Here is a 22,400-nt window from a genome sequence, read left to right as displayed (position 1 = left end):
GTATTTTTATTTTCACTCAGATCCTACGTACACAGTAAGGTTCTGCTGACAGAAGTGTAATTGGTGGTCGTTTCATCGTGTTTCGATGCAATGCGCACAAACGAAGCCATTTGGATGCGTCGTGCGCAACCGGTTATTTGAGCAGGTGAGTGGAAAGTAAGTTTAAGAGTAGAGTAGGTTCTTTCTCAACGGCTTGCCGCTCCATTGCGTGTGGTACGAGTGGTGAGTACGAGCGAACCGCAAATGATGCAATCACGAGACATGCTAGCCGATAGCGGACTTGCGTGAGTTTGTCACCTCTCTGCTTGGTGGTGGTGGTGCTTTGTATTGCTGGGTTTTTTGGGATCTGTGCGAATAACAAAATGTATGCAAATGCGAAATAAATGTAAGTCGTTTTAATTTCTTCGCTGCGTTTAAAACCCATCTAGACCATCGTGTTTGTTTGACGCTGGCTTGGTGAGGGGTTCGATCATGTTCTCTGCTTTCAAAATTGTTGTTTTAAAGCAAACCGAAGAGACCCCTGCAATGTTCTCTTTTCACAAGACCACTACCCATATTCTCTTGTTTTGCTCTGCATTCATGATGACTAATGTTTACATTGCGCACTGGAGTTACTCTCGTTTTCCGTCCGGTTCGGTACGATTTTTTTTTCGACGCACGCATGCTCCGGTGGACATTCATTCCCAGCATTCACCCTTCTTAGCTGACACGAACGAGCAGCTAGCCGCTGTTCATCCATGCTTGTTCATTTTGACTTCTTCGATCGTCGCGATCGAAAGGTCATCATGAACGTTGTTTAAAAATTTGAAATGAATGTCGTCTTCTTTCACTTTTGAAATTTTAATCAATCATTCATTTCATTTGTTGTCTTTATTAATTGTGAAATGAAACGTTGGTGCCTGTGAAAATTTTAAACCGGTGCCGGATGTTGCCGGAGGATGGAATGTGATAATTTATATGTCTTAATTTTCAATACTGTGCTAATGAATAGATCAGAACATCCTGAGCGGGTTTGAGGATCACCACAGAAGCTAACTGTTATTGTAATCAAACTGATTAGTTATCGGTATGTTGCATTCGTAAAAAAACTCAAGATCGTGTTTGTTCGCAGTGAGGATAAAATATCAGACGCTTTAGTTAACGTCCATCCGTGGAAATAGTAATGAATATTTTTAATGAACGGAACGAATGAACGCTACACCGTCGTGACGAACGTTCATCGTTTCGATCGTGACGATTCGAATCGAAACCTGCATTCGCTCGCCACCACTTGGCCACCTTCAAGTACGGGCAGAAGTCTGATGCTCGAAAACTGGCTTAGTCGCAGTGCGTGTTTCGCATTTAGTGTTTCACTCACTCTCTTTGCGTGCGGGTGCGGCCTGAGAGGGTTTTGCATGTCTCATCCTCCAGCTTCCATTGCGGCGGCGATAATCAACAGTGTCTAGCGCGTTAGCGAACCGCAACGAGGGCGTGAGAGAAAGAGAGTTATCGGTTGATCGGTGGGTGATTTGGTTATGTTTATGTTTTAGTATGTAAATATGTGTTTTGTTTTAACCCCTTAATCGAAGGAACAGTGTCGTGCTTTCGTTGCGGTGAGAATTGCGAACCGTTTCACAATTGTGTGTTACAAAACCGTCGATGAAGAGCAAGTTTCGTACGCTTCACAAACACAAAGCTACCCACGCAGGTTTTGTGTGAAGGTTGGCTGGCGACGGCGAGGATCGTTGCATCTCCAGAGGACAAATCTGCCCTCTGATCGAGTGATTCTTGTGTGCGGGATCTCTTTGTATGTGCTGTAAGAATACGGCTGGCTCGCCGGGACCTTGGTGGTAAAATACAATCAGCCACTGTATAGCATCAGTGATACGAATGTTGCGCCTACAGGTAGGGCTGATCGTACGGGAAGTGGTGTCTTGCGGTGTGTGGTGTGTTGTGGATGGTGCCTCTGATGTGTGATGTGATTGTCCATTTTAAGCCGCCGATTTGCGCTTACTCTGCGTGGTGATGCGAAAGAGATTAACCATCCCAAGCATCGCTTCCGAACGTTTGTAGTAGATTAATCGGGAATCTTTCGCGGCAGCGGTCATCCGAATAGGCAATTTCAAAATCAACCGTACGGCTCCGACGCAAAAAAGCAGCATACGCGCGAAGGCACTATGGACCAGTCGGGTTGACTGGTTCGCAGTGTGACGTGATCGTTTGGCCTTGCCAAAACCTGCTCCAACGCCGCCACAGAGAGGTGCCAGCGGTGGTACGCTCTTCCGTGACGCGAGTCAAAAAGCCTACGTCACTTTCGGCTTCAAAAAAGGTAACATACACTACGCCCAGACCGATCGGGTCACCGCCAGTTCAGTTTGTCGCGATGAAGGGTGTCTTTCGTTCCAAGGATGCATTATGCTTTACATTACTACCAAGTGTGTCTTCTTTCCCGTGTTACCCAGCTGGTGGTGATTGCTGATTGGACCATCTAATGTTAAACAAGTGCAAAAAGAAACATTGTAAAACATTCCATAAGCGAAAGATAACATTTTTCAACACTACAGATGATGTCATGCGGTTACTGTAGTTGATTGAAGGTTTAGATTTTTATGCGTCTTCTACTGTGTCCCACAAGCTAGTCGAACGTTCCTTTGCAGGGTAATCCGTTTTATGAAATACACCGTGTATTTGTGTCACGTGGGGTGTAGAAATGTTACGATTTGGTTGAAAATAGCCTGTACATTGCTGGAGGATCTGAGAAGACTCCTGCCTCTTCCCATCACGACAAACTGCAATTTGTTATTGACAGAGAATTTCAGGGGCGCTCTCAGGTCAGGGCGGGCTGACCCTAATCGATGTGATTCACGCTAAAGTTAGGCATAATTTTATTTTTAGGTAGCGCGAAACGAAGCGACGGAGCTAAATTTAGAACCAATCCCATCTTTATCATATGCGAACCCCTCTGGGATCGTGCATGTTTATCTGAACCAGTCTTTCAATCAATGTGATAATAACGTTTGTGTTGAGCATCTCTGATGGTCTCAAATGCTGCTGCCGATTATGATTGAGTTTAAGTGGCGTGTCCAGATGATTTGTGTCGAGAGGCATGATCGTGGCCTGAGCGCACGCATCGCGATCCCCGCCAACGATCGCACTGATTCGCTACGTATTGGGACGCTTCACTTGCGCCGATTCAGCCGATTTTGGGCGACGATGGTTATTGATTCGCATATTCAACTACGCGGTGTGCGTGGAAAAAAGCAATTCACGCGCCGAGGATTGCGTTCCGCGGCTTATTGGCTGCTTAGCATTCTGGCAAACGGGCTGACCGCCAAACAAGCTGGTGATTTCAACCTTCTTCGTCATGTTGGTATGCGTGTGCGTGTGCTTATGTGTGTGTCGGTATACTCCCACGGTCGGAGCTGACCGAAAAACACACAGCTTCTTAAAGATATTCGGTGTGGTTGTACAAACGACGGGCCGTATAGACTGTTTCCAAGCTAAATTTTGAGAAGCCAACAAACGACAAGGCGGGAAAAAGTAAAAAGTACCAAAAAAAAACTTTAAAATTATGACCAGACCAAAGGTAACCTTACAATTCAGGGCGAGTTTTATTTTTGGAAATCGTTCATTTTCTCTCGCCCCAGCACTACACGCGGGCAAATGACCGGTGATGGTGTTTGTGGAGCAAGAATCAGCATCACGCCAGCGATGCTAGTGGTGGCTGCGGCAGTCATAGTAATAGTAACAGCAAACCGCGAATGCGTAACTTGGGTCAGAATCTTAGATCGTAATAATGAGCATTGCTTATCCACCGTGAGTGTGTGTGTGTATGTGTGTGTGTGTGTGTTGGCGCCTGCTTCCAGTTTTGCACACCCGCGTTTGCCACGCATGGACATATTTTTAAATGCGACATCTGTCATACGTTCATCGCTAGTATATACGATGACAATTACAGCATCTATCAAACGTGCAAACGTTAAACGTTTGTAGGGTGGCTAACTTTTTCGACATGGGAATAGATTAAACTGGCTACATTCACACTTTTAAATGCACCTTTTGTATCTTGTAGTGGTCACCACATTGTCCCTAGAAAAAAGTGTGAAGAGCCAAAACCATGTAGTCGAATAGTACGTGGCATAGAAAATATGATAAATACATCGATTACTACTTTGTTATGTACAGTATTTAATCACTCTATTTAACGTACAGAAGCTAAAAGTTTGCTATAGTTGAAAAAGCTTACTTCAAAAAACGATGTGTTGCATGCACTCCTTACTAGCGTCCGTCGATGTAATGCCACCACGTCGCTCGCATGAGGAGGGGCAGTATTGTGTCTGTAGGACATTGTGAGAAAAATATGCATTCTTGATAACCTTGACCCGAATGTGCTTTCCTTCTTCTCACCCAAACAGCGCTGCTGTACACCACATGATCTTGACTGGTGAATTGTTTTGGCGTTTAATATTTTTGTGGAAGTAATATTTTATGGGTGGTTTATTTTTGAAAACTATTTTCACAAGGATTTATATCAGTCGCACCCACTGTCGAATGCAAGTTACACATATTTTAGGTCTTTTAGATTTTTTTTTTATTTTCTTGTTAGTAAACTTGAGAGATTGCATTTTAATAAATAAATGCGTCTATATATTTTTTAATGTTCGTTGTGTGTATAATGTTCCTATTTTCGGCGGATGGTATTTTTATTTTCGCCAATACGAATGAAGAATGTTATATAGCCTAAAAATTGTAATAAGTTAGAGCAAGAGTTCTAAAATGAAACCCTGTTTTAGATTAGGGCTCATGTTCTTGATGAAAAGTAGTAAATATTTATTATTAGTAGGATCTCAAAAATTGCTTTAAATCAAACAGATGGGAATTGTAGGAAATCACAATTTAACCTGTTTAAATTTTTCGTTCAGAAAAATCACACTTCAAGTAGCTTCAGAAGAACAAACATTGGTGTTTTGCTTTTCAAACAGTTGAAAGAATGTTTTTATTAATTGTTTGTTCACCTGTCAAAAATATGTCCACTGCCTTAAAATGGTACAGTTGCCCTAGTTTTACTTAAAAGCAAAGATCATAGCTTCTCCGCTAAGTCAAGCCGGCTGGGCAAAATAATGGCTAAACTAGACATACTTCTTACCAATTAAGGTTTCAGTAATGTTTCATATAAATTATTGCTCTCGAAATTCGAGCTGACACGCTTTGATACAGCTTGAGATAATGCCCATCAAATTATGCCCGCCGTTCCGCTAATTGGTGGTACAAATGTAGCATGTCATAGGACAATAATGTTTACGATGCATCAAATATTAGTATGGCACCTGTTGAAGCGTGCATATATTTGAGCAACCGTGGCTGACATGCTACAAGATAGTAGTACGCGGATATGGTCAGATCAGAGATTTGATAGGAGAATGGATCGTGATTAGCTCGGATTATGTTGTCATGTTGTTTGAGTTTTGTTGGCTTTAAGTTTGATTGACACCGGTGAAAAAAACCCAATGAATATCGTGCTGCATTTGAAAAAAAGAATCAAGACAGCAATATGGTCAGGCCGTCCCTTATGAAAAAAAAAACAAGATAGAGCTGCCTTTTCGATTTGCAATGTTCAACATTGTCAATCAATCATTTGTCCTACAGTATTTTTAGTTTGCAAAATACCGGTTTGTTAAATGGTGCTAATAGCGAAATTTTCAATGCTGTTTAAACAAAGCACCATATGTAGTGTATTACTTTGTAGTGTGTAGTGTACGTACGTTCAGCTGTTAACCACCATTCCGGGATGTTTCATGCAAATGTCGTGTTGGATCAGAAGCGCTAATAGGACGGTTTATTGATTCTGACTTCAGCCACATGTTCAATAGTCATGTGAATTACAACTGTGGATGCTTAAACGAACGTTGGATACTTACTGGATAGCAGGATACTGGGTTTATTCCACGGCACGCAGAGATGGCAGAGTTGTGCAGCTCGTTCGGACGGTGAAATGCACCGCCATTCGTCGGAGAGCTAATATCATCCGTAAAATTTCCTGAAAGTACAACCGATTCGTTCGTAATGGAAGACACTTGAGTGTGGAAGAATGGACAAAAAATATAGAAACGAACAAAAGCAAAAAACACGGCTAAAGCGCAGACCAAATGACGGCAGCGATGTTGCCAGTGCATTTGTTACCAGCGCTTGCAGAGAATAGCAGGGCGAGTGAAGCAGTGCGATGTTTTTCGTACCGTAACGTCACGGATGGATTAACCTTTGGTATACGTGAGAACGGATAAGTGGTCCAGTACATTTTGCCGGAATGCTTACCGTACGTAGTCAAACAATTGAAAAAAACACTTTCTCACATTCATATGCACGTTTCGGATGGTACAGAACAGTGATACCGAAATATGGTACAGTCATTAAACTCTCTGTATACAATGTGAATGGTTTACATGTGAAAAAAAAAAAAATGTTATCTTGCTTTATTTGTTGCATACACATGTCATTGGTACATTTGAGCCATGTGTTCTTTACATGCAAATTGAACCCAGGAACTCAATTTTTTAGATATTTATTACATAGATGTTTATTATATATTTCAAGTAATATTAAATAATGTGTGGTTAATGAAGCAGGACTTAGTAAAATAGTATGAAAGATCATTTATCATTTATCAAGCAAAACACTTGATAAAATCAACTAAGAGGTTTAACGCTTAAGTGGGCACTACTATTGGTAAAATACTGTGTTTCGAATCATGTAATGGAACTAAATCATGTAAATCACTCGGTGCAATGCGGAAACTGGCTAGAGAAAAATAACAATCTCGTTGCGGAAAGTGACAGTCATACAATGAAACTTTAAGGAGATGGTAATTAACACAACATATTCTCTCAATTTTTTTGCGTAACACCGGTGCAAACGTGCATTACAAGCCCAACGAGCTCTTACTTAGGTCATGTCTACCATTTTTGGCTTACTAGACGTTATTGTTACCGCATAGTCGGATAGTAGTGAATAGTCCTTTTATATGGGGAACGGTCTAGATGAGATTTGAACCTTACCAGTTATTAACCAACGTCCGGTAGAAATTCCATAGCTCATTGCATAGTATCGGAGCCGAGTTGCACATCCTCCCCCCCCTCCTTAACTGAATGCAACATTCCATTGAATGATTGCGACTTTCCGAAAAAAAAACCAATATGATTCGAAACCCTGTACATGCAGATATGGCTCCATAAATATATTAACATTTGACTAAGCATATGTTTTAATTCAAACGATAGTCCGGAGGGAACGTTCGTAACAGCAGCAACACTTCTCCATAAATCTAAAAAAAGAAATCTGAATAAATAAATACCAGTAGTTAGCTAACGACTAAAGGTGTAAAACTAATACCAAATTATGTCACATTTACACGAGGGCACAGGGAAGGGCTGCACCATTACGGAGGTTGACTTTTTCTTCACATGCACGGTAGCATTGAGCGACGTTAGACGCTGTTTTAGTGCGTCGTTTTAAGGGCAAGTGGGATGCAGTCCAGCAGATACCCATAAGACGCTGCAACAAATTGTCCGCAGATCTGATTTGTTTGCACAACTTGTTGTTGTTTGCTGGCTTGCCGAAGAGGCGGTGGCGAGTCGGCAGTCGAGATATGCTTGTTTGCTGCAACATATCATCGATCGTTAATGGAAGTATTGCACACCTGGCAAGGCAAGTGCGCTCCGAGCCCGTCCTTTGGCGATGCATCAATAAGGTGCGTTGGTATGTAGTGACCGAAGCCCTTCTGCTAATTGATATGTATTCGCACTTGTAGCAGCGCGGCGATAGCGATCAAAACCTTGTTCATTTCTTCGCCTTCGCTCGTTTGGCTCGTTTGCTTATTCGCATCTGGCACGGATGCAGTGATATGCTGTGATATTGCCATCGTAGAACCTACTCCGGCTTATGAAAGGGTAACTCACGGCGCTGCCGCAGCACAACGCGCAAAGGTGGTGGTGAACGAGTTTTTGGTGTGCGCAAGCGTTACGACCGTGGCCGCGCTGCTGCTGCTGCCACGGTACCAGAAGAGGCCAGGGTGACGCGATGCAACACTAAAAATTCCGTTACCATTTATGGTCAACATCTTCACAATCGATTTTGTGTCAAACAGCAGAATTCGCATACAGACATGCACAAACACATGATAATTGCATGTAGATATGTTCCACACTTATGCGTGCGTCGTCCGTACATGTGATCGACAAACCATACTGAACAGATCCGATCCGGCCGTTTCGGTTCGACTAGCATCTTTTAACCGGGCCGGCCAGGAGTCATAGGCGAAAGGGAACAAAAACGGGTCCGCTCGAAATAGCGAGACATGTAGTCATGCTGTTCGATCGCCCAATCCGATCTGGTGTGCGCCGTCGTTCCGTCGCGTTCCAGTTGCCGTATGGCAGGCATATCACGATCATGAAGGTAGCGTGGGGATCATTTGGTCTTCGGAGTCCGCTTCTTTTTCGGGGAGGTGTGATTGGTTTCCTTTTTGGGGAGGTCGAGCCGAAAGAAGTTTAGTGTTTTCAGCCAGCCGGCTTGCGGAGAGTCCGTCTGCACGTAGTCGGCTGATGATTCAGGGCTCGCAAATCGGTTCCCGCGACGTCCAGCACGAGCGAAATGGCAGCTTGGCGGCCTTACGCTGGTGCTGGTGATGGTCATTTTTAAAGGCTGTTTTAGTAGATGATCTTCAATTATTGCCTTTCCTGCGGGTTGTAAGCGCTGTCGCACTGTTTTCGCGTCTGGCGATGAAATAATGTTCATAATTGACGTGTTTGTAGACTTATAAAGCGATGAAAATTTGCATAATTGCACTTTGCCAGTTTGATATCACACGATGCGTCGAAAAAAACCGGCATGCTTTACAATGCATGTCCGTTACTGCAGGTTTCGATAAGTTTCTGTCCTATTTTTTTGAACGCGGGTACTTTTGTGAATATTGTAGCTAAGATGCGCTTAAAATTGCTTTACCAGATTTTGTTGTTGTTCTGGTTTGGGTTTTACTAAGAATACGGTTATAAATAGCAACAATTAAGACTCAATCTCTCTCCCTTGGTACTCGAGAGCCTCGAGAGGTCTCGGCTTGCGCCTTATGAACATCCCTTAACGTTTTATTTAAAGCTGGAGTTACAGCTCCATTGTATACGTGGGATATAATAGATAAATATTTTTTCGGATTAAACTCCACAGATAAAAAAAAAATCAAATTTTAGGTAGTAGTTTATATTGATACTAAGTGTTAATTCTGTATGTGGCCTGTTAGTAGTAGCATTGTGCATGTGTGGCCTCCTTTTTTTTTTATTTTTTTTGGTAGACAACAAGGCATCCGTGAGAACGGGGTTGCATAGCAACATTATCAGGCGATTTTACAGAAGTAGCTACATTTCTAGATCTGAAAGACAAGTTGGATGCCTTGGTTTAATTAACCAAGTCTCAAACTATGGTTGTGCGTCCGTAGGGTTGCAACTATTGGCGCTGAGAGATTGCCCTCACTCTTCGGAGCAATCAAAATTAGCTCGCGAATTGCTCTGTGGTCCTTTCTTGGCGGCTTGTATCGCATCGACATGAAACTTGTTTCACTAAATTTACCACGACGGCTGACACGTTCACGTTTGTCGGACATTGCAAATCCCAGCAAGAAAAACGAATTTTTGTTAAATCGTCTTACCAGCTACTCCACTGACTGGCTTCGCCGAACGGCTTACCAATATGGCAGCGTGTGTTGGATTATCATTCATATCTATTGACCGATATGGTAAAGGCAACTCGTCACCCCGCGGTGAAGCAGTGCCATATGGCAATAACTTATGACATATTGCCGAGCAAACAATATCGGACAGTGCCCGATTGAGCGATGTAGAAGACTCAGGCGCTGCTGGCCCAGCCTGGAGCTCACCAGTACAACAGCTTCTTATGGTATGAAAGATGCTACGAGTGGTGTAAAATCAAATTTACACTTTTCGTAACACTATTTGCTGGTCGGCGGAACAGGCAACACAATTATTCATATATAATTGCACTCGTATCGTAAATGGTGTGTGGCTAGAGCAACGGTAATGCGATTGTGATTATCATCAAATGCATTATTTTTAATTATCCTTCTAGCAATTGGAACTCACATCAATTTCTGGTAGGTCTGCTACTGAACGAATAGATGCCACCTGTCTCAGTGTATCTGACAAAATCCGTCAGAGCGTCCTAATGAAATTCAGATAGGGTTGGTAATTGAAATCGACACAACAAATGGGGCAACTATTACAAAATCGTGACAACAAACAACTAGAATTAGAAATAAAATAATTCAAATACATTGATAACTCCGTGTACTACACGGAACAGGCAAACGTATAATAGTAATGTAATAGTAAGTAAAGGCGGCTTTGTTAGTTTGACAAGAGATACCAGTTCTTCTTCTTCCTTCTTGGCCTAACGACGTCTTAGGTCTTGCCTGCCATTTCTTAGTCAGTCCTCACTATGGGAGAACGGCCCAGATGAGACTTGAACTCCGGTCCTGCCGTGTGAAGATCGGCGCCGCAGTCGCTTCTACCACCGGGCCCCCCGGTGGTACCAGTGGGACCAGTTCTTAATGGTATCAAATCTCGTCTGCATTTATCTTATTTACGTGGGACTGCCTATCCAGCTACTCCACAATCAAATCATGTGACCTCTCGCGATTGTAGTGCTAATATGGTTAAATTTGGATTGATTTTTGGTTGGAAGAGAGCATTAGGCAAATATTAATTTAAAAAAATCCCTCGAACTGCCTCCCCGTACGCAGAGCTGACTACCGGCCAGGACCTTTCAAAGTTGGAGTGCCAAGAGAGAGAAATAATATTTAATTTAAACATAGGGCACGGTAATGGTTTAAACAACGTATGCGAACTAAGATATTCAGGAGTATTTAACAATTTCACAAACTATGTTAAAATCTCTTCGCCACTTCGCCACGCCACACGCGCGCTTCGTAAATGCCCGGGATAAGGCAAAATAACAGGGAGGAAATACCTTGTTAATTTATATGAACTTGTATTCGTCATCACGCGCGATGTTGTCAATACGGCGTTAAGCCTTCTTACTAGAGATATAGATAAATAAATATACCAAAATTCATATAAAAGAGCACATTCCAGTAAATGAATACTATACAAGGTTAATGATATAAAAAACGAGACGGATTTCAATTATCCCGGTGCAACGAACGACCTGGCTGTGGTGTGGAGAATTCAATGTACAACAAGTTGATGACAAGTTGAATCACAACCTTCGCCTTCGTTGTTCAGTGAATGGCAACGGTATGCACAGCGTTAACAAAAGATTGGTGCGCATTAAAATAAGAGGTGAGAGACATTCAGACGCGGGGGCAATAAAGACAACCGAATACGCTTATTTTTCCGCAGCCGAACGTGCTGTCTTGATCTTGAACCTGATGTACTGTCTGAACTGTGCCATGAAACTGTGCCAGTTCGTACAAAACCAAGGAGAATCAAATCGCTGTTCACTTCAATCCAGCTCGAAATCGTTGGACACAGGGCACGGCTCGTTTCAAGTAACCCTGAATCATCCTCGACCGATCCCAGCAGAGGTGCGAATAAAATAACTGTGCGAGTTGGATGAACACTTTCGAGGACTGTGCGACACCGAATCTGTTGACCGTGGCGAAGTGGTTTCAGAACTTCGGGCTCATCTTTCAGACTGACTGGCTGGCTGGCTGGCTGGCTGGTTGATGGTGGTGCATTGTTAGTTCACACACTTTATTACGGGAGCGGGTCGAACGCGTTGGGTAGAATGAAAAATACGGTTCGTGATATAGCATGCGCAGAACGTATATAAGCGGTTCACAGGCGCGAATGTATGAACCATACGTACGTTACGGTGTTAGTATTTTAGTACATCGTCTACGCATACACAAAGTGTAGCACGCGGTTGGGTAGTGTGTGGTAGTTTAATCGGCGGCGATGAAACCGTGTGTTCTGTTTATAAGCAGATATATGCACGCAGTACGAGTTTAGTACTTTCCTTGTGAACCGTACCTCGGACATGTTCAGTTGCAATTCCAGTGAGTATTTTTGCTCTACTTGTTTCCGTAATTTATCTGTAGCAAGGAGTAGTGTTACAACTTTGGCCATTTAACAATGGATCGTCCGTCCAGTTGGTTTGCTTGAACGCCAACTAAGTGAAAGTGATTTCAGTGAAAGATTTTGTTTTGTTTTCTCTACTCGTTTATTATATTGTCATATCGCACCAAACGACGTCATCAGCATCTACGTCACGCATGCAGCACCTCGAGAATAGTGGTGAAATACACCTGAGCAATTACAGCGGTCTGAAGCAGAGATGTGAGAGATGTTCTCAACTCATCGGTTCTGGTACAAAAAAGTGTTACGCAGGACCATGATTTAAGTGAAAGTGACAATTTAGGAAAGGATAATTCCCACAAATAACCGTTGTCCAGTCTAATGCGATTTTACTAGTGAAAAATTAATGCACAAAAATGCACAACATACCTGGTGAGGTGTTTGTAATCATGTGAAATAACGGACCTTAATCCAAAAACCAAAAAATGATTTAAAATCTCTCTTTACTTATAGTATTAAGAATGTCGGATATAATGGATTGTAGAGATTTTACTGGTTGTGATATCGTGATTGTAGAGCGATAGATGTAATACGTCTGGTTTCTTTGCGAGTGTGAATTCAATTGTCCTTTATTCTTATGCATTAATTAGAGTTCATTACAAATTCATCATGATTCATTTCTACCCTATAAACATTTTCGTAATTCGAACATTCCGGCCACCAAGAATGAAATTCTTTAGAGTAATTAATAAACAAACGTGTTCGAATTATTATTCAGGTGAGGTAGTAGGTAACAATGCTAGTCGTGCTGTCGGTCGCACGATGTACTTGTCAGGTGCCGTTCGTAAAGTGACGACACGGATGACGTCGTCCTTGCCGGGATGGAGTTTAACAATGCGCCCCTTTGGCCACTCGGTGGGATGAGCATTATCTTCTCGTATAAGGACTAACTGATTTTCTTTAAGCTCAACTACTGACCTGCTACCGAACGACGATCGTGCTTGTAATTGTTGTGTATATTCCCTTTGCCATCGTTGCCAAATAGATCGTACATAGCGTTGCACTAACTGATACTCGTTTAAACGATTAGACGCAATGTTAGTGTAATCAATATCGGGAACAGATTGCATGTTACCTCCGATGAGGAAATGGCCTGGTGTGAGCACTTCAAGATCACACGGATCTTCTGACATTGGAACTAAGGGTCGCGAGTTTAAACAGGATTCGATCTGTGTTAACAATGTAAGCATATTTTCGTAGGTTATACTTGTTGTCCCTATGGTTCGCAGTAAATGATGTTTCGCTGACTTGACCGCTGCTTCCCAGAGCCCGCCGAAGTGGGGAGCTCGCGGTGGTATGAAACGCCATATCATGCCGTTCTCCGCACACCAATTGAAGATGGATTTACGATCTTCCTCATTCTGCTTCAGCATTTTGTAGATACGATGTAGTTCATTTGCTGCTCCTTTAAACGTTGTAGCGTTATCTGAGTGCAGCTCCTTCACCATTCCTCTGCGTGCTACGAAGCGACGAAGTGCTGATAGAAATGCGGTTGTTGTCAAATCGCTCACCAATTCAATATGTACAGCTCTGGTTGAGAAACAGACGAAAATTGCAATATACGCCTTGCTTGGACCGCGATTCCGAACATTTGATTTGATGAATAATGGCCCACAGTAGTCAACGCCGCAAACGGAGAATGCTCTGGTTGGGGTCACTCTTGACTCCGGTAGATCTGCAACACTTTGTTGGATTAATGTTGGTTTGGCCTTGAAGCATTGAAGACAGCGATGGTAGATTGATTTCACTAGACTTCTTCTTCCTATCACCCAAAATCGTTGTCGGAGCGTTGCTAGCAAAAGTTGCGGTCCGGCATGTAATAACCGGAGGTGATATGCTGTTGCTAAGAGAACTGCCATAGGATGGGCGGCAGTTAGCACGATGGGATGTTTAACCGAATGCGATGCTGTCATGTTGCCTAGCCGGCCACCAACCCGAAGCACTCCTGTTTCGTCCAAATATGGTCTCAGCCACTTCAGTCTTGATGCTCGGGATACCTGTCTTCCTGTTGTTAAGGCGTGGATTTCGTCGTCGAACGTATCTTGTTGGGCGAGTTTACATAGGGCGATTTCGGCTTGATGAAGATCTTCAGTTGTGATGGTTGCTTGGACGATATCTGTATCAGCTACATCTCGTTTGTTTTCGGCACGACACCCCTTTGGATGTTGTGAAGAATATGCCTTGGTTCTCAGGCACCGCACGTATTTGAATATGTATGCTACCACACGGCGAAGTTTGTGGTAACTTGAATACCTAGCGAAGAGTGTGTTGGAGAAGGCTCGTGCGATAGTGGTGCAAGTGATGGGTTGAGCAGCCTTCCGCTCTTCATCTGCTAATTCACCTTCATCGTTAGACGGAATAAACGTTGGCCAATTGCTTTCATTTTGTGCCAACCAATGTGGCCCGTTCCACCACCGGTGTCGATTGATCAGATCCTCAGCTTTTACACCACGTGAGATATCGTCTGCAGGATTGTCCCTTCCAGGGACGTGCTTCCAGCTCATACCGTCGGTGTCCCGTTGAATCTGTGCAACACGATTAGCCACGAACGGTTTCCAGCGACTCGGCAGTGATTGCAACCAGTATAGTACCGTGGTGGAATCAGTCCAGAAATACACCTTGATGTTGAATCTCGTTGCGTTGATGATCTTCTTGTAGAGTTGTGTGGCTAACCTTGCGGCACAAAGTTCCAATCTTGCTATTGAATGCGTATTTGTCAACGATACGACTTTAGATTTTGCCGTTATTAGTTGTACTGAAACATACTCCTTCGTTTCTGCACGAATGTACCCGCATGTTCCATAAGCTGACTGTGATGCGTCTGCAAACATGTGTAGTTGAACGCTACGTGCTTGCACCAGTGAGACGAATCGAGGTACTCGGACCTCTCGCAATCGGAATATTCCTTGATGGTATTGATTCCACTCCTCCTGAAGCTGTGGTGGCAGCTTGCTATCCCAATCTAACGCCGTTCCGTTCCTCTTCAGAGTCCATAGACGTTGCATAAACATTTTTGAAATGATTATGGTGGGCCCCAGTAGCCCGAGTGGATCGAAGATCTTCGCGATGAATGATAATGCTTGGCGCTTGGTTAACGACATTGGTGGAGGTGGTAAATCTACTTGAAACCGAAATGCGTCGTTTCTTGGTTCCCAAACCAAGCCTAATGTTGAGACGGAGTGATCTTCTAGCTCGTGAACGGATTGTATTGCTATATTTTCTGCAGGAATGCCTTCTAATGCTTCTGGACAGTTTGATACCCATTTTCTAAGCACCATTCCTGCTGAATTCAGCATTGCAGTTATCTGAGTTACTTTTTTTACCACATCTGCGATATTGCTTGCTCCAGATAGAAGATCATCGACATAGAAATCGTGCAGAACAGGATCGACCGCATCAGGAAAGCTCTGCTGATGATCACGTGCAATTTGTTGAAGTGTTCTGGTGGCTAAAAAGGGTGCTGATGCTGTACCATACGTTACTGTAGCCAGTTCATAAGTAGAGATTGGGTCTGTGGTGGATTTTCTGTATCGTATGCGTAGCAAACTTCGATCTTCGGGGTGATGTAGTATTTGGCGATACATTTTTTCGATATCAGCGGCTATAGCTATGGCATGTGTACGGAATCTCAGGATGATGGAAAACAGATCTTCTTGGACAATCGGGCCTACTAGTAATGTGTCATTGAGGGAGTAGCCGGACGAGGTCTTGCATGATGCATCAAACACTACCCTAACCTTGGTAGTGGTACTGGAATCTTTGACGACAGCGTGGTGCGGTATGTAACAATGTTCGATTGTATCATCTACAGGCTCGGGAAGCTTCTTCATGTGACCGAGGTTTTCGTATGCTTCCATGAATGCACTGTAAGCTTTCGCCATTTCAGGATTGGATCTCAATCGACGTTCTACGCTCAGCAAGCGCCGATCCGCAATTTCTCGTGAAGCACCCAGGGTTGCACCGTTAGTAACATTTCGGGGGAGTCTGACCACGTACCTGCCCGAAGGTTCTCGATTTACTGTTGATGTGTAGTATTCCTCACAGTAATTTTCCTGTACTGAGAATGCTGGTCCGTCATCAACAGTTTCTAGCTCCCAAAAACGTTGTATCATGGCTTCGAGTGGTTCTGATACGATGGCGGCACTCAATAACGCAGTCTTATTGGATGGTGTTTTCTTGTGCGTTGCATTTCCGGCAACCACCCAGCCAAACGGTGTTTCCATACGCCATGGTTTGCCTGGACCAAGTGCTCGTTTGCGGCCTGTATGCAGTTCCCAGAAGGCCTCCCCACCAATTACCACATCGATCTGGCTTGGAGTGTGGTAATTTGGATCAGCCAGTGTAACGTCAGGAACCTGCCATGAAGAAACATCAATTGGAGCCGAAGGAATGTCTGATGTGGGTGCCCTTAAAATAAAGAATTCCATTTTAGTGCTGAATTCTTGATTTTGAGATTCAATAGTAGCCACGATAGAGTTTTTAACTTGCTGTACTGCTTGCCCAATGCCAGTGATGACGATGTTGACCCTTTTCTGCGGCGTTTGCAGACGTTTAGCCAATGACTCCGTGATGAAGTTTGAAGTAGATCCGGAGTCTAGCAGCGCTCGTGCTTTGATTTGCTGGCCATGGTCGTCTACAATGGTGATTATGGCGGTTTCTAGTAATACCATGTCGCCTTCCTGGACCTCATCTGATTGTGCTGACATGCTGATTTTTGCCGGAAAATTCGGTTGACCGAAAGGTGTGGTTGTTGGTGCTGGTGATGTAATATGCAGCAGTGTATGGTGACGCGCGTTGCAAAACCGACACGAATATTTTGAATTGCACTCAGGAACCTGATGATCCATTGACAGGCAGTTGAAACACAACTGCAGCTTTGCCACGATGTCCCGACGATCCTTCACCGACTTTCTATCGAATGCTGGGCACGTGCGCAGTGGGTGTCGGTCCGAGCAACCCAATGAACACGATGTTGGTTTCACTGCGACTGTCTTCTCACGCCCTGTGGTCACAGCATAGGATTGCGAACGACGATGTGATGGGGATGATGTAGTTCCTTTGACCACGGCACTCGACTTGTGTTTCACCCCGGCCACCGTGATCGCAACCAGCTCCTTGCTCCTTTCCAGGTTGAGTGTTGATCGTAGAATGCGAACTCTGTCCTGTAAAAAACTGATTAGTTCCGAATACTTATCTTGAGGCGACGTTGACGAGTGTCGTTCCCAAGCCCATAGTGATTCGGAGTCCAGTTTTAAGAACAAGATGTTTATCAGCGGCACGTCCCAAGAATCCACGGGTTGATCCAGTTTCCGAAGTCCATTCACGTTTCTCGTGAATTCGTCCACGAGTGAGGCCAGGTCATCCACGTTGGTTCCGTCCACCGATGGAAGGAAATGTAGTCTCCGGTAGTACTCGCGACACAACATGCGTTTGTTGTCGTATCGTTTCAGAAGCATCTTCCACGTTACGGCATAGTTGTCAGCCGTCAACGATGTGTGCTCGAACGGCCGAGCAGCATCACCTTTCAAGGTACCGAGCAAGTACTGCAGCTTCATGATCGGTGGGATTTCGGGCGAAGAATCGATCATAGCAACAAATCGATCTCTGAAAGTCAACCACTTTGTATCATCACCGTCGAAAGTCGGTAGCTCGACTTTGGGAAGACGAATGTTCACTGTGCTTGAGCTGTTTAGAGCTGCGGTGCTCGAAAGCAGCAATGAATTGTTCACTGTATGGTTCTCCATTGGTTTATGTTTGAGGAAGAAACCACGCAACTTTCTATAACGTTCGTCCATATCACACCTATCGTTGATGCACGCTTCAATAGTATCTTCTTTGTCATCTAGTTCCTCTAGTTTCCCGATCGCGTTTATGAAACTATTATGATGTGAGTCCAACTGTTCTAGGCATGTGGACAACTCATCGACTTGATTTTCATCGTACCTCGACATAAAATCCTCTAATCGCGCAATATATGCTTCGGATTGCCTTTTCTTCAACAGCACATTTTTAATTTTTTTATCCATAGTGAAATATGAAATATTTCGCACTCGATACGCACTGAAAGCTTTGTTGTATGCAAAATTGTACGCAAGTCCAAGTACGCGATTCACTTAGCACGGTTGCAGTAGTAACAACACCTTTACTTTACAAGATGGTGGTGAGATGACGCTATGAAATAGGCGCGCGATGGTGATGAGGTTGTCGACCGAAGCTTGGATAAAGCGACGCTTCCACTAACACAATTATCGAAATATAAAGCGGATGAGAAGGACGATTGTTCACGGAAGTCTGGGTTGACGGAACGCGGTTCACTTTCACACGCGAGCACGGATGACACAAAAACACACTAGTAATCGGCTGGCAGGAAGGTCCGTGATAATGATTGTTCACAATATTGTTCTATCACTGAGCACAGCACTAACGATGTACGAAAGTTACACTCACACGCATATACATACATGCACACTCCGTGGGAATGTTTCGATCTCTTGATGCAGAGTGACCACACACGGATGTTGAAACGAACAGACGCGATGATTCGAAAGGAATTCACGATGGATGGGTATCGTGAATTTTACAGTAGAGTAGGATACTCAATGTTCGTGCCCTTGATAGCGGGGCGATGATTGTACTACACCGTAAGCCTAGTACAACCGGAACTGGCTTGCACAAAACTGGATGAGAATTGGTAACACGTAGTGCCCTAATTCACTATTGTACAAGGATACAAGTCACGACACACGATCCGGTTCGAAGGACCAAAATGTAGAGATTTTACTGGTTGTGATATCGTGATTGTAGAGCGATAGATGTAATACGTCTGGTTTCTTTGCGAGTGTGAATTCAATTGTCCTTTATTCTTATGCATTAATTAGAGTTCATTACAAATTCATCATGATTCATTTCTACCCTATAAACATTTTCGTAATTCGAACATGGATGATAATGGTGATCTGCATTTACGCCATAGCAATTAAATAAGCTGTGAACCTTACTTGTTTCGTGTGAAGGTTAATGTGTTATTTGTTTTGCACATTTTTAGCTACAATCGCGTAATATTCATACTAGGCGCACAGTAGCAACCGAGGCAGTACAGAAATCTCGCTGCGAAAATTGTAAAAAAGTGTTATCACAAAAACCTTTGTGCCGACGATTTGATACAAAATAGGTGCCATGGGGAAGGATTACTACAAAACTCTCGGTATACCGAGAGGGTCCACGGATGAGGACATAAAAAAGGCCTACCGAAAACTGGCGCTGAAATATCATCCGGACAAAAACAAATCACCTGACGCGGAGGAAAAGTTCAAGGAAGTGGCGGAAGCGTATGAAGTGCTATCCGACAAGAAGAAGCGAGAAATGTACGACAAGTTTGGCGAGGAAGGATTAAAAGGACGTGAGTATTGGGCGCAAGGGTGCATGGAATGGCAAGGCAATTCCCTTACCGTTACGTTTTTTTTCTCCACAGGAGCATCGAACGGCACATCAAATTCCTCTCAGAATTTCACTTACGAGTTCCACGGAGATCCCAGAGCGACGTTTGCACAATTTTTCGGCTCAAACAATCCGTTCGGATCGTTCTTCGATATGCACAACGATAGTTTATTCAATAGCAGTATTTTCAACGATGACGATTTCTTCACACCCTTCAGTGGTTTGGGCAACCGGCACGGTCTGGGCGGTGCCTTTAGGTATGGGGCGGTGTGGCACTGGAACGGTCCCACCACCGACACATACTAAAATTAATCTTTTGCGCTACTTGTAGGTCGCACTCGTTCAATGTTCACTCGCCACTCAAAAAGGAGAAAGTTCAGGATCCTCCGATCGAGCACGATCTGTACGTTACGCTAGAGGAGATCTATCATGGCTGTGTGAAGAAGATGAAGATTTCGCGCCGTGTCTTACAGCCGGACGGTACATCGAAAAAAGAGGACAAATGCGTGACCATATCCATAAAGCCGGGGTGGAAATCGGGCACAAAGGTAACCTTCCAGAAGGAGGGCGACCAAACAAAGGGCAAGATACCTGCTGACATTGTATTTATCGTGCGGGACAAACCACACGTCTGGTTTCGCCGCGAAGGCAGTGATCTTCGATACACCGCTCGATTAACGTTAAAACAGGTAAGTGTTGCTGGTATGGGGCTGGTATAGACGATAGGTTTTATACACTGCCGTTTGTGAATCAAATCGCACCATCGACGTTGTCAAGATATGATAGCTAACATGCTTTTATGATAACCAGATTTTTCTATTAGAGTTACAATTATTGTTACGTTTCGCGACTTAAATTCAATTGAAACACACATGGTAGCAGATTGATTGAAACGTGTTATCGTGTTAACGTGGGTTTTTATTACGAGAATACAACAGATGAAGGACGCAAACCAAGCTTGTGGCCGTGAGACAATCTAAAGAATTGGATCAATCGGGTTTAACTCTTATCTGGTAGCCGCTGAAGCTCTATCGAGCAAACTAGTAGTTGTTTCACTTATCGAAGGCATTAACCGAATCTTTTCTTGAAATTACTGTTCTGTACATTACCAATATAAAACATTCAAATTAGTCAATATTGTGTAGCTAGAAGACTGATATTTTTATGGTTCAAGCAGCTTCTTCTAATCGGACTTACGGTCTTTCAGGGTAAAGTTAAATAGTCAGTCTTTAATACTGGGGACTTGAACCCCGGTCTTGCCTTGTGTGTCTCTACGTCCAGGCCAACGAAAATGTTGTTGTTTTTGAACAATTTTCCACTGTTCATTTTCAAATTGAATGGTTCATATGAACAGTGGAATATTGTAAGGAACTTTGCCATTTTATAAAGGATTATTTCAAACAGTCTGTGGAATTTAGTTCGACAGAAATAAATCAATCGCTCAGCTGAAATTCTGAACTGAACTGAACTAACTGAATGCAACATTCCACTGTATGATTGTAACCTTCCACAACGGGATTTCAATATTCCACTATCCAGTTGAAACGATTATCGGAGTGAATCCTGTATATGGATCGAAACCTTGTGTTACAAATTAAAATATGACACATGTACTAGGCATATTCACCAAGTCCAAAAGCTAGGCTAAAGCAATGTGTTATGAAATTGATCTTGTAATTGATAGTGTTTGCGTGTCAACTTAACGCCCTATTCTGATTTGTTTTTCAAATTTAAAACCATACAATGTACTAATTTTTCCCTTCTCCATTTTCTCATTCGTTTCAGGCTCTCTGTGGGGTGATTTTTGAAGTACCCACTATGACAGGTGAAAAGTTGCGTATCAGTACAAAGCAGGAAATCATCAAACCCAACACGGTGAAGCGCATACAGGGCTACGGACTACCCTTTCCGAAGGAACCGTCGCGAAAGGGCGATCTGCTCGTAGCGTTCGATATTAAATTCCCCGATAAGCTTAGTACGGCGGAAAAGGAAATGCTTAACAATATGCTTCCCAACTCGTAGTGTTAACGCTCACGCGCCACACGTTTGTTTGACTTGTTTGATTTACCTTTTGTGTTGCATACGTAGACTAAATGCATCAATCATAATACAACCATTGAATCATTTTGTGATGTGATGTACTAGAGCATGCGTAGCATACCATCGACATCGAGCGGGCAGGCCATTCGAAGCATTTGTATATAGTGCCATTCTAATGCGAGCAACATAAACCTTCATTTGTTCCAATGCGAGCGAAGCTAAGCCTTTTTTGGACTTGTAATTTAGCGTTGCTAAAGATCGAAATTGAACACAACAAAAACTCTATCAAACGAAAAGCTTTTGCACCGCGATCATGCACAATCTTCCGTCAGTTGAAATGCAGAGTAATGATAGTGGCTGTACGGGAATGGTGGCAAATTCTCTCGTAGACGTGTAATTCTGCTTGTTAAAGGTAAAACCAGTAGCTAGGTTTTATAATTTACTAATGCACATGACTGTGCGTGTGAGCTGGCAGTGCGTTTGGAATGGAAATTTCTCAGCGATAGTGAAAAGAATCATGTTGATACTTTAACATACGCTATTCGAAGCCGGAGTAGGGAAGAGATGCTTAACCGTGTATCCTTGTTGAGAAGTTCTGTAACAATCCTTTCGCAAGTTGAGGGGAATTCACGAAACAACTAATCTATGACCACGAACTCGCGCCAACATAATAATAATAGAAATAAAATAATTAAACTTTGTCAGTTGTTTCTCTTGACAGTAAAATACGTTTTGCTAGGTAGTATGATAGAAGGAAAAAAGAGGGATCATTTTCTTCAGGCAGTG

The 22,400-nt window shown here is 43.3% G+C and overlaps 1 protein-coding gene across 6 annotated transcripts; it reads left to right on the top strand.

Moving 5' to 3' along the window:
• Window positions 1–1,259: 1,259 nt before the first annotated feature.
• Window positions 1,260–22,340, top strand: LOC118511012 (dnaJ protein homolog 1). Of its 6 annotated transcripts, none has more exons than XM_036053538.1 (5): window positions 1,260–1,499; window positions 19,183–19,536; window positions 19,609–19,831; window positions 19,906–20,263; window positions 21,360–22,340. In XM_036053538.1, the coding sequence occupies exons 2-5, from the start codon at window positions 19,314–19,316 to the stop codon at window positions 21,594–21,596; spliced, it is 1,041 nt and encodes a 346-aa protein (XP_035909431.1). In that variant the 5' UTR covers window positions 1,260–1,499; window positions 19,183–19,313; the 3' UTR covers window positions 21,597–22,340. The 6 variants fall into 6 exon arrangements, with proteins under 6 accessions (XP_035909431.1, XP_035909427.1, XP_035909433.1 ...); XM_036053540.1 differs by lacking the exon at window positions 1,260–1,499 and adding an exon at window positions 1,529–1,592; XM_036053539.1 differs by lacking the exon at window positions 1,260–1,499 and adding an exon at window positions 11,931–12,058.
• Window positions 22,341–22,400: the final 60 nt, after the last annotated feature.

This window comes from Anopheles stephensi, chromosome 3 (genome assembly GCF_013141755.1).
Source record: "Anopheles stephensi strain Indian chromosome 3, UCI_ANSTEP_V1.0, whole genome shotgun sequence".
NCBI classification, from domain to species: Eukaryota; Metazoa; Arthropoda; class Insecta; order Diptera; family Culicidae; genus Anopheles; species Anopheles stephensi.
This window is presented reverse-complemented; position numbering and strand designations above follow the sequence as displayed.